Source organism: Acomys russatus, chromosome 16 (assembly GCF_903995435.1).
Source record: "Acomys russatus chromosome 16, mAcoRus1.1, whole genome shotgun sequence".
NCBI lineage: Eukaryota > Metazoa > Chordata > Mammalia > Rodentia > Muridae > Acomys > Acomys russatus.
Window position 1 is genome coordinate 12165282 of NC_067152.1, and position 12924 is coordinate 12178205.

A 12924-nucleotide genomic window follows, 5' to 3' on the forward strand; every position below is an offset into this window, starting at 1 on the left:
CAGTGGTAGCATACACCTTAATCCAGCACTCAGGAAGCAGAGGCAGGCGGATCTCTGAGCTCCAGGACAGCCAGAGCTATATAATGAGAACCTGTCTCAACAAAACAAAACAACCCCCCCCCAAACCACAAACAACAGAGAGAGAGAGAGAGAGACAGAGAGAGAGAAAGGAAAGAAAGAAGTGCTTGTATGGAACTGTTTCTCTCTAAGGAGCTCTGCTGGGAAGTAAAGCAGATATGCTGACAAAGCGAAAGGCAAAGGAAGCTTCCCAGTGACCCCTCCTGACGCTAGTGACCGTGTGCCCTGCAGAGCTGGGCAGATGCAGGCTCAGCAGTAAGCGCTGACACTGCCCTTAGTCAGTTTGCACACTTTCCTCCTTTTGTTTTGTTTGCTTTGGGGTTTTTGAGACAGGCTCTCATTAAGCCTGTCTGGTTTCATACTCAGGCAGCTGAGGGTGGCCTTGAACTCCTGATCCTCCTGCCTTTACCTCACAAGTGGTAGCATTGCAGGTGTGTACCATCATGCATTGGCTCTCCTTTTAACATCACTGAAATTAGAATCCTTTTTCCAAGAGGGTTATTATAATTTAATTGGCAGTGACATTTTTTTTATGGCACATAAAATGTTGTTTATATAACAAAGCTCATGATATTCCACCTTAAAACCCACCCCTGAGTATAGTAGTAAACACCTGTAATCATAGTACCTGGGATGTGAGGCAGGAGGACCACCAGTTCCAGGCCAGCCTGGGCTACGCAGTGAGTTCTTGGGTGTCCTAGGTGTGTGTGTTGTCAGTGTGGTTCCCTGTTCCTGGGCACCAGTGGTTTTCTTACCATTTCCTGAGTAGCTAGGACTGGGGTGGGCTCAGAACCTCCTCGGGTAGGTGGAAATTGGCCTGTAGCATTTTTTTCTACCATGCCTAATTGTCTTATTTGTTAATTATATTTATAATAATTTCCTTACTTTTGTTTGTTTGTTTGTTTGAGACATGGTTTCTCTGTGTTAGCCTTGGCTGTCCTAAAGTCTCTTTGTGGACCAGGCTGGCCTTGAACCCATGGTTCAAGGCGATCCGCCTGCCTCTGCCTCCTGAGTGCTGGGATTAAAGGTATGCGCCACCATGCCCGATTTAATTTGCTTCCTTTTAAAGATGGTTTCTCTGAAACTTTCCTTAGAGTTAGAGAGCCTAAACTTCCTGACTAGAGAGATAAAAATACCCCTTTTACACCCCAGCCTGCTAGTGACCCTCCTGCTTCAGCCTCTCTGTGCTCAGAGAGAGGTTTATATCATCACACCTGACACATTAGTGCCAAATTCAACCACAAGGTAAGAACTTACATCTAGGAGTAGGGGTGCACACCTTTAAATACCAGCACTCTCGAGGCAGAGGCAGGCGGATTTTTGTGAGTTCGAGGCCGGCCTGGTCTACAAAGCCAGTCCAGGACAGCCAAGGCTACCCAGAGAGACCCTGTCTTGAAAAACAAAACAAAAACAAAAATAAAAATTAAGTTTTTAAAAAGAATTGGGAGGTAGGATTTGTATAGACCTGGCTGTCCTGGAACTTGATACTTAAACCAGGCTGGCCTTGAACTCACAGAGATTCACCTCCCTTTGTCTTCAAGTGCATCACCATGCCCTGTCTAGAACTGTATTTTTTTAAAAAAAGAAATCTACAGATATACTATTTTAACATGATCATAGAGATTTTATTTATTTATTTATTTTTTTGATCATAGAGATTTTAATGTCTAAGAATTTAGATTTTATTTAGTTATTTGGCCATACTTAGAATTGTTTTTTATAAGAATGTTTGTTTACATTTTTGTTTTATTGTGTTTATGCATATGGAGTGCATGCGTGTGTGTTGGTCAGAGGGCAGCTTGACGGAGAGCTGGTCACTCCTACCGTGTGGGTCTAGGGCACTGAACTGGAGACCCTGAGTCATCATCAGGCTTGGCACCAGACACCTTTACCTGCTGAGCCATCTCACCAGATCCACAAGGTTTTTAACTTTATACATATGTATTGGTAAGTAAACGAGAGTTAATGTTCTTCCTTCTCCTTGTTCTTGTAAATACAGGGTGAGCATGGACAGTCCTGTGCCAAAATGCTCGTGAACCGAGCACTTGGCCGCTGGAGGCAGCGGATGCTCCGAGCAGATAACACCAGTGCCATCGTAATTTGCATCTCTCCGGGAGTAGACAATCAGGGGAACTTCACCAATGAAGACGAGCTCTTTCTGAACCTGACGGATAGCCCTGCTTACAACAGCCAGGAAACCTGTGTGATGACTCCATCCCCGAGTTCAACTCCACCAGTCAAGGTATGCAGGGCGGTGTGTGTGTGTGTGTGTGTGTGTGTGTGTGTGTGTGTGTGTGTAGGTCAGAAGTCAATCTTGTGTCTTTCTTTAGATGCCATCTAGTTTTCTGAGATGACGTCTTATTGGGACCTGGAGCTCAACCAAGTAGGTTAGACTGTCTGGTCAGCAAGTTGCAGGCTTTCTCTGTCTCCAGCAAAATGAAAGTGTTGATCTGACTTACGGTTTCAGAAGGTTGGAGTCTGTGGTGGCAGAGTGAAAGAATAACTCTTTTTTTGTGTTTGAATGCTTTGCTTGAATGTACGTCTGTTCACCGTGTGTATGCCTGGTGCCTGCTGAAGATAGAAGTGAAACATTGGATCCCCTGGAGCTGGAAATCTGGACAGTTGGAGCTGCCATGTGGGTGTTGGGACTTGAACCAGAGTCCTCTGCAAGCACAAGTACTCTTAACTGCTGAGCCATTTCACCAGCCCTGAGAGCTCACATCTTTTGTTTTGTTTTTATTGTTTGAGACGGGGTTTCTGAATTTACAGAGGTCCGCCTGCCTCCGCCTCCCAAGCGTTGGGATTACAGGCATGCACCACCACTCAGGCGAGAGCTCACATCATGATCCATAATCAAGAGAGAGAGAAGGCACTGGGAGTCTCTCTCAAGTCTTTTGAAACCTCAAAGCCCGCCCTCAGTTACACACTCCTCCATTGTGGCCACGCCTCCTAATTATTCTCCAACAGTCCTACCAGTTAGGGGCCAAGTATTTAAACATTAGGAACACAGTAGGAGGGGGGCATTTTCATTCATTCCAACACATTTTGTTTGTTTGTTGTTGACACAAGGCCCTCATGTGTGTAGTCCATGGTGACCTCAGACTGGCTGTGTAGCTGAGGTGACCTTGAATTCCTGATCTTCCTCCTGGCATTACAGGTATCTACAATCATATCTGGCTAATTAAAACAGAATTCTAGATTTGAATTAAGTTTAAAAAGTGGTGGATCTTTGTATATAATTTATTGCTGGAAAGGATCCCTTTCCTCACTGCCCAGATCTCTGTGAACGCTGGGCACACTGCCACTAAACAGTGTTCTCAGAGCTTCAGAAAGCTCTTCACACAGGACTAATTTGAAACCAACTGTATGTGTATAACTTAATAGGAAAATGATTGTGGTCACTTAAAAATGTTACTACGTGAACTTACTGATCTCTTTATGAATCTATGAACACTTCTAAAACATAAAATTGTTAACCGTTTGTACACATAATCATTTAACCCCGTAATGCACAGTTGCCTTGATACAGTCCATGCTATCAGTAACAACATCAAGATAGCTGGGCGCACCTGTGCGTGCCTGTAATCCCAGCTCTTGGGGAGGCAGAGGCAGGCAGTTTTTGGTTTTGTTTTTTGGAAACAGGGTCTCTCTATAGCTCTCGGTATCCTAGAACTTACTGTGTAGACCAGGGTGGTCTTGAACTCACAGATATCTGCCTGTCTTTGCCTCCAAATGCTGTGATTAAACATGTGCACCACCATGCCCAACTCCTTTTTATTGCTATATAAGTGTGGGTGTGTATACCACAATGCGCATGTGCAGGTCAAAGGACAATTTTATGGAATTGTTTTTCTCCTTTTGGTTTTATGTGGGTTCTGGGCATTTAACTCAGCTTGTCAGACTCATGTTGCAAGCATCTTTCCATACATACTGAACTGTCTTGCCAGTGTTGATAGTACTTAAAAATAAAATTTTTTGGTGGCACTCAGAGGAAGGATAGCTAGTTACCAAGAAGAGACTTGATATTCTGAGAGCATATATAGGGGGAGGAGGTCTCCCTCAGTCACAGACATAGGGGCGGGGAGAAATGGGAGGGAGGGAAGAATGGGAGGAAACAGGGGAAGGGCTAACAATCGAGATGTAATATGAATAAATTAATAAAAAAAATAAATAAAATTTTTGTTTATTTGATACTAGTATTTTGAAATTAAGATATTCTGTATCACAGGCTCGCTTCAGATGGTTTATGTATCTGAAGCTGCCTGTGAACTCCTCTTGTCTTGCCTTCATCTCCCAAAGCTGGCATTATAGGTGTGCACTTGTATACTTTGCTCTCTTAAAAGAAACTAATTGTTAGAGGGGTCTTTCTAAGCCACATATGGTTGTGTGTGCCTCTGAGACAGCTGGGGGAGAAGGATCAATGGCTTCACCTTGTGCTAATAGCAAGATTAGGAGGATTGCCACGAATTTAGCCTGGGTTGCATAGAGCATGAAGAGCTAACAGATTAACATGAGGAGCTACATATTAAAGTCATATTAAAAAAAAAACCCTTTCATTGAAAAGTTAAAATAATAGGATGACATGGGGACCTGTTAAAGCTTAGATGATTTGTATTCGCTACTTTCTTGTTCCCTAATGTTCTTATGGAGTTGCCATTTAGGCAGAACAGAGAAGGGTCGGGGACCTCGGCACATAGTGACTCCTGTTGTAATCTCAAGATTAGGAAGCTTAGACAGGAGATCGCTCAAGTCTGAGAGCAGCCTGGACTACAGGGTGAGATACTGTCACAAACAGCGATGTCTTAGCACTGGCACTCTTGGAGTGTCTTGGGTAATATTAGCAGGACTCTCTCTAGAAAGGGAAAGGAGGGGTGGTGAGAAGGCTCAGTGGGAAAGATGCGGGATGAATTTATGTGACCATTGGGCACATGGCAGAAACATTCGTAACCCTGGCACCCTTATGGGGATACAGAGAAAGGGGAATTCATGGACGCTCAGTGGTAGCTTAGCAGGGTGTACACAACAGAAAACAAAAACAAAGTACCGTTATCTGGAACAAGGTGGAAGGCTAGGACCAACACCCAAGGTCATCCTCTGATCTTCGCTTGTGCCATGACATGCAGCAGCTGCATTCACACACATGAAACACACACACAAACCTACCATGGTGCCCAATGCCTGTAGTTTTAGTTCTTGGGAAACCTGCAGCGGCGGGTGGGCGTAGTTTATAAACTTCAAGGGCTATATGGAGAGTTTGAGATGACTTTAGACTGCATAATGAGACCCTATCTCAAAAAACTAAAATAAAATAAGTCTATTGCTATTCTTACTAAGGTCCCTTCATGACCTGCTTTCTCAGCTGATGTCTAATGTTCATGGGGTGAGCAAATTACTATACATATTTCCATTATGACACAATTGCTTTAATATTGTATTTCACAGTTCCTACATGGATAATAGTAACAAACTAGCCAGGCAGTGGTGGCACACGTCTTTAATCCCAGCGCTCGGGAGGCAGAGGCAGGTGGATCGATGTGAGTTTGAGGACAGCCTGGTCTACAGAGCGAGTCAAGGACAGCCAAGGCTACACAGAGAAACCCTATCTCGAAACCCCCCTCCCCCAAAAATAAAAAATAAAAAAGTAATAAACTAAACTCTGGAAAATTTTTCACTTATCATAGTGAGATTCAGTTTTGCCAAGTTTATTGACCTTTTGCTTTTTGAGACAGGATTTTTTTTTTGTGTTATAGCCCTGGCTGTCCTGGAACCTATTTTGTAGACTAGGCTTAACCTTGAACTCACAGAGATCCACCTGGGTTACATGACACATTTTTCTTTTTCTTTTTTTCCTCCTAAAATGACCACTTAGGACCATGGAGATAGCTTGGTTGGTGACTTTCTGCCTGAATTCAATCCTGGGATCTACACTGTGAAAAGAGAGATCACATGTAACTTGCCCCCTGACCTCTGCACATAAACACTGTGCTTGTGTACTCTCACATACACACAAGTGTTTGAAAAATGTAATTAATAGTATAAATGTAATTTTTATGTATGTAAGTTCTCTACCTGCATGTACAACTACAGGCCAGAAGAGGGCATCAGATCACATTATAGATGGCTGTGAGCCACCATGTGGTTGCTGGGAATTGAACTTAGGACCCCTGGAAGCGCAGACAGTGCTCTTAAACGCTGATCCATCTCTCCAGCCCACAGAATTTTAAAATTACATTTATTTTGTGTGTACCTGTGTGTTTTTATACATATATTCCATGGCAGGACTTAGTGGTCTCCTTCTACCCTGTGGGCCCAGGGGAATCTAAGTCAGGACGTCAGGCTTGGTGGCAAGTGCCTTAGCCTTCTGAGGCATCTCATCAGCCCCGTAAAATGTAATTTTTAGAAAAGGTCATTTAGACTCTGTGGTTACTTGCACATATAATATTATATATATTATTAGAATAATATAAGCATTAATGCATTGAATAGGAATTTGTTCTTTTTTACCCTAATTACGTCATTATGTCACATATGTCATAATTCAATTAAAATTGAAAATATAATGATGTAGGTAGATGTTATTTGATTACCAGAAAGTTGGGATGCCAACTTAAGTTTTCCATGGGCTTGTTTAAAAAAAAAAAAAAAAAAAAAAAAAAAAAAAAAAAAAAAAGGATTTCTTGTAAAATCCTGTGATTAGAGCTAGTCCATCAGCATGGTATTAGTACTGTATATAACATTAAAATCCAGAGTTTGGGCCGGGAGTGGTGGCACACACCTTTACTTTCAGTCCTGGAAGGCAGAAGCAGGAAGATCTTTTGAGTTTGAAGCCAGCCTGGTCATTATATTGAGACTGAAAACAACCAGGCCTACAAAGAGGAATCCCCGTCTTATTAAACAAACAAAGAAATAAAGTAAAATACAGAGTTTGGGTAAAGAAAATATCAAAAGCAGTAATTTGCTCTTTTCTGCATCTGGACACAAAATGAATGGCTTAGTATAGTGTGTTTTGGGGGCTATTTTAAGGGATCTCTTTAGAAGCCTTAAAGTTTCTTACTTGGTCCCAGCTGCAGTTGGGCAATGCCTGTGAGCATAGGAGTCTTCTCACTGGTGTAGGTGGTGCCATCCACAGCTGTGATACCTTTGTGTTGATCACCTTCTTTGCACGGCCCACCACCCCCAACTTAGTGCAATAAGTATATGTTGAAGGAAGTGAGTGCATGCCGTGGCTTTGCATTTTCTTTCTTTCTTTCTTTCTTTCTTTCTTTCTTTCTTTCTATCTATCTATCTATCTATCTATCTATCTATCTATGAGGGGAGTGAGGGTGTCTGTGTGTTCGAAACAGGATTTCTCTGTGTAACAGCCCTGGCTGTCCTGGAACTTCCTTTGTAGACTAGGCTGGCCTTGAACTCACAGAGATCCATCTGTTCCTGCCTCCCGAGTGCTAAGTGCTAGGATTAAAGGCTTGCGCCACCACTGAGCTGGTTTTGCAGTCTTAAGGTCATAAGAACTTACTGTCTGTGTCAGTTTATTGAGCTTTAGGATAAATACTTATTTTTCTTTTCTTTTTTTCCCCAGTCACTGGAAGAAGATCCATGGTCACGGCTGAACTCTAAGGATCATATACCTGCCCTTGTTCGTAGTAATGCCTTCTCAGAGAAATTTTTAGAAGTCCCAGCTGAGATAGCTCGAGGGAGTATCCAGACTGTAGTGATGACCTCAAAAGATTCAGAGGCACTTGAAGAAAATTGCCCCAAAGCACTGACTTTAAGGATTCATGACTCTTTGAATAATACCCTATCAGTTGGCCTTGTGCCAACCAATTCAACAAATACCATCATGGACCAGAAAAATGTGAAGATGTCAACTCCAGGTCAGATGAAAGCCCAAGAAGTCGAAAGAACGCCTCCAGCCAATTTTAAAAGGACATTAGAAGAGTCCAACTCTGGCCCACTTCTGAAGAAGCACCGACGGAACGGATTAGGTCGTAGTGGCGGGACCCAGGCTTCCAGCCTCCCAGCAGCATCCCAGCGCCGGCACGCTGTCAAACTCACCATGCGGCGCAGACTCAGGGGCCAGAGGAAGCTGGGGAACCCTCTTCTACACCAGCACCGGAAGGCCGTGTGCGTGTGCTGAGGAGGGCCTGGGAAGTGGGGACCTCCCAGCCTGCGACACCAGGGCCTTTTAAACTTGGTGCCGGAGTGGAACTTTTTTTAAGGGGACAAAATAAAGAGTATACAGTTTGACTTTTTGGAATTTAACAGTTTTATCCTGGCCTTGTACTTGCCTGTATTATAAATGTGAATTTTGTAGATGTAGGGAATAAGTTGCTATAAAAATGTGTGTAAATTTGTATCCTTTACACAGGTTCAGTCTCTTACTCTTGAGTAAGAGTGACAGTAATTGTGACAATAGGGCTTATGTTGAAGAAAAGTCAGAAGAATCTCTAAGATTTTAAACATGTGCTTAAACTTTTTAAAATGCTTATTACGCACTTGTACACACCACTTGTGAAGAACACATGACTTTTTAAAGAAAATTACTAAGTAAACTGGAAAAGTGATGTATTTTCATAGTGATCTGTGCTCCACTTAATGTTTCCTAGGGACCATTAGTATCTTTTAAAGATTACATTTTACTTCTCATTTCACAATTCAGAAGTAAACATTTCTTAGGAGAAGCATCGAGCCCTGCTGACGTAGCTGATTTAGTCTCCTTGTCCCTCTTATCCTGTGCAGTGTCTAACTTCAGTAGCATTTCTCTACAACAGCGCATCCCATGTGCTCACTGAAGTCCCTGGCGCAGGAGGAAGTGCGTCTGCCTGACAGACCATCATTCGTCCCGGATCAGTGGCATCAGGATGTACACTCTCTTCTAGTGTTTGCTTAAAATACGTGAAGTTTTTTTTGTGTGTGTGTGTGTGCGTGTGCTATTTCAATAACAGATGGTGCTGCTAATTCCCAACATTTCCTAAATTATTTTGTATCGCACAGTTTTCATTGGTTATATGAGTTTGTCCATTTAATAAATCAGTGAACTGTTGCTCTTACATCGCTGGCATTTTGTTGGTGACTCTTCATGGCAGGTACTAAAAGTTGTGTGATGTAACTGTGCTTTTTTGACTTTTGAAATACATATCATACTAATTTTTGCATTCTGAGTTTTTATTTTCATAGAGAACACATAGACACAAACTAAATATCTAACAATGTGATTCAGTTATAGCTTGTAAGTGTTCAGTAAAACCCTTGGCCCCATTTCTTGGTAATACAATAAAACCTAAAGGGAAATACTAAAGCACTGAGAGTATGTAAATGTGGTGTGTGTGTAATTGCACTCGAGGGCTGGGGATGCAGCTGAGTTGGGAGAGTGCTCGCCTAACATACACGAAGCCCTGTCAGCAGGTAGAGGCAGGAGGATCCCGAGATACGTGAGACTCTCAAAACAATACCGATAAAACTAGGGAGATAAGTGTGGTTCAGGAATCTTGACCAGGAAAGATAAAAAGATCAAGCTTTTTATTTTTTAAGATTTTATTTATTATTATGTATACAGTGCTCTGCCTGCATGTACACCCACAGGCCAGAAGAGGGCATCAGATCACATTATAGATGGTTGTGAGCCACCATGTGGTTGCTGGGAATTGAATCTCTGGGAGAGCAGTCAGTGCTCTTAACATCTGAGCCATCTCTGCAGCCCTGGGATCAGGGTTTTAGTGTGATTGTTTGCTTAATAGGTGTGAGGCCTTGCATTAAAAAATACAATAAACCTGGACGTGGTGGCACACGCCTTTAATCCCAGCCCTTGGGAGACAGAGGCAGGTGGATCTCTGTGAATTCGAGGCCAGCCTGGTCTACAAAGTGAGTCCAGGACAGCCAAGGCTACACAGACCCTGTCTTGAAAAACAAACAAACGAAAATTAGGGGTTTGGGATTTAGCTCTGTAGTAGAGCATTTGCCTGGCAAGCACAAGTTTCAGTCTTCAGCTCTGGGGGTGGGGAGGACAAAAAAATGTATTTGTATTTCTGTGTATGACTATTTTTCCTGCATGGAAGTGTGTGCACTGTGTGTCTGCTTAGTGCCCTTGGAGGCCAGAAGAGGATGGTAGATCTCCGGGAGCTGGGGTTACAGACAAGTTGTGGGTTACCAAGTGGGTTCTGGGAATCAAACCAAGGTTTTCCAGAAGATCAACTAGTGCTCTTAACTACAGAGTCATCTCTCAGCCATAGGCTACCACTAGCTACCAAAGCAAAGATGCTTCCATATGCTTATGCTGCCTACTAAATTTTGAGACTCTCCTGGGATGGTACTGTTGTAATACCGGGACCCCCCTGGGATGACTCTGGGAATGCTCTTACAGGGAGTTGCAGGACCCTCTTGATAATTAATAAGCTAGTTGTATAAATTAGTTGGTTTCACAGGCATGTTTATTCACGCATGTACATTGACTTTTAGGGCTCTCTTTCAGCTGATTTTCCTTCTCATATCTGCCACTACTCAGTCCTGACAAGTCCCTGAGTTGACTTCTTTTCTTTCTCTTTCTTTTTTTTTCTTTTTTGAGATAGGGCTTCTCTGTAATGGCCTATATCCCAGGCTGGCCTTGAACTCACAGATGACCAACTGCCTGCTGCCTCCCAGAGTGCTGGGATTAAAGGCATATTCCACCACACCCCACTTCATTTCTTGTGGTTGTCTGAATTTGGATTCGTAGGTTTGTATTCTTTACCAAATTTAGGAATCTTTTAGCTATTACCAATTTTTTCTAGCACCACATTTTTTTTTCCTTTTTCAAGACAGGGTTTCTCTATGTAGCCTTGGCTGTCTTGGACTCACTTTGTAGACCAGGCTGGCTTCGAACTCTTAGAGATTCGCCTGCCTCTGCCTCCCAAGTGCTGGGATTAAAGGTGTGCGCCACCACCGCTAGCACCACATTCTTATGCTTTAATTTCCCTTCATTTTTCTCTGATTTTTTTTTTTTTTTTGAGACAGGGTTTTCTCTGTGTACCCTTAACGTCCTGGACTTGCTTTGTAGACCAGACTGGCTTCAACTCACAGTGATCCACTTGCCTCTGCCTCCAGAGTGCTGAGAATAAAGGCGTCCACCCTTACCACGCCTGGCTACTTTTTTTTTTTTTTTAGTTTAAAAATGTTCATTTGCTTTTCATTCTTTTACTCACTTCATTCTTTGAGACAGTCTTGGTATATAGGCCAGACTGACCTTGAACTTGCTAACAACTTGCTTCAGCACAGGCATGCACTAACACAGCAGCTGAGAACTTCATGTATTTATCTGTAGTCATTTGAAAGGTAATCTAACCCTAATCTTACATTCTCAGCTAGTAATTTGTTAAAGTAATACTTGGTAACAATCAGAGCAAAGTACTAATTTTTCCACTGAACGTGAGCTCCATAGTCATAGTTAAGAAGGAAATGCCTGGATGTGGTGTAATGCTTGCCTGGAGCCTCAGTATCTGGGTTCGGGGGCGCTTAGCCAAGAGGGTCAGGAGTTCAAGTTCATCCCTGGCTGTTTTGTGAGGCCACGGTTCTCACCGGGATCAACAAAAGTCAGGTGCTATCTATCACAGAAAAATGTTAATGGGATTGTCCTGCTTATCAATGTTATATCAAACTGGTGATGAAAGCAAATACCAAACGTAAGTGAAGTGGGAGTGTCTATTCTGGGTTTGTCTGTCTGTCTGTCTTTCTTTCTTTCTTTCTTTCTTTCTTTCTTTCTTTCTTTCTTTCTTTCTTTCTTTTAGCAGTGTTTCACCAGTGTCTCACTGGCTTTAAAGTCACTGTGTACCCTAATGAGATTCACTCAAGCCTCAGCCTCCTGAGCACAGTGATCACAGATGTGAGCCACCAAGGCTAATCTATGACATTGATTTCATGAAACAGTGTCATGTAGCCCAGGCGGCCTTCCAACCTGCACAACTCAGTGTTTAACTGCGAGCCTCTGCACCACCAGCCTTCTCTACCCTGGAACAGTTCCCAGCTCTGGGCTATTGACCTCCACTCTCCAACCACCCACTCTGCTACCCATGTCTACACACACACACTCTCGCATTCCTTTAATAATTGTGTATTGGGAGACCTGGGAATAGCTTAAAAAAAAAAAAAAAAGGCATAGCTCTCATTTGGAACAGACTCTTTTGCAGGGTAGCCATTAGGGAATTTTGAACTATCAGGTTCATGTCCTCTTGTGTCTGCTTGAGCACATGATTACCTACTTAATGTGTGTGTGTGTGTGTGATGGTCTTGTGTAGCAGTGGCTGCCTGGAGTCCTCTACAGTGAGGAAGGACGATGGCTTTGAACATCAGATTCTCTTGCCCTTTTCCTCTTACATATCATGCATGACACAGAGGTCCTTAAAATTTCTTTTAAATCACTCTGTTTGTGGGTACAGTACGAGTGGCTATGAGTGCCTTAATGCTATGTCACGTGTGGGGGTTAGAGGACAACTCGTTCTCTTCCATGTCAGTCCTGGGACTGAACTCAGATTGTCAAGCTTGACATCGAGGACCTTTACCCTCAGATCCATCTTCCAGGCCCTGAGAGAAGTTGTTGAGACCTTGAAGGGTTAAACTGACCCAGTTCATCACATGGCTACAGCAACTACCCATTCCCTGCTCTTCTCAGGAAATACTACAGCTCCACCCAGAGAAAAATTGCTTAGTCTGAGAGACCAACAGGAGAGAAAAACAAAACAAAACAAAACAACAACAACAACAACAAAAAAAACCAAACAACAACAACAAAAAAACCCTTTCCAGCTACCATTGTGAACAACTAAGACATTTAAGACAGGAGTGCTCGTGAGGCGGTGGTGGCGTACACCTTTAATCCCA

General features: G+C 42.9%; 1 protein-coding gene across 1 annotated transcript in view; it reads left to right on the forward strand.

Moving 5' to 3' along the window:
- Positions 1-8464, forward strand: part of Ppm1d (protein phosphatase, Mg2+/Mn2+ dependent 1D) — a 49284-nt gene extending 40820 nt beyond the window's left edge. Inside the window, 2 exon segments of the mRNA XM_051158198.1 lie at positions 2078-2320; positions 7655-8464. Coding sequence (XP_051014155.1) covers positions 2078-2320; positions 7655-8212 — 801 coding nt within the window. The 3' untranslated portion in view covers positions 8213-8464.
- The last annotated feature ends 4460 nt before the right edge of the window (positions 8465-12924 follow it).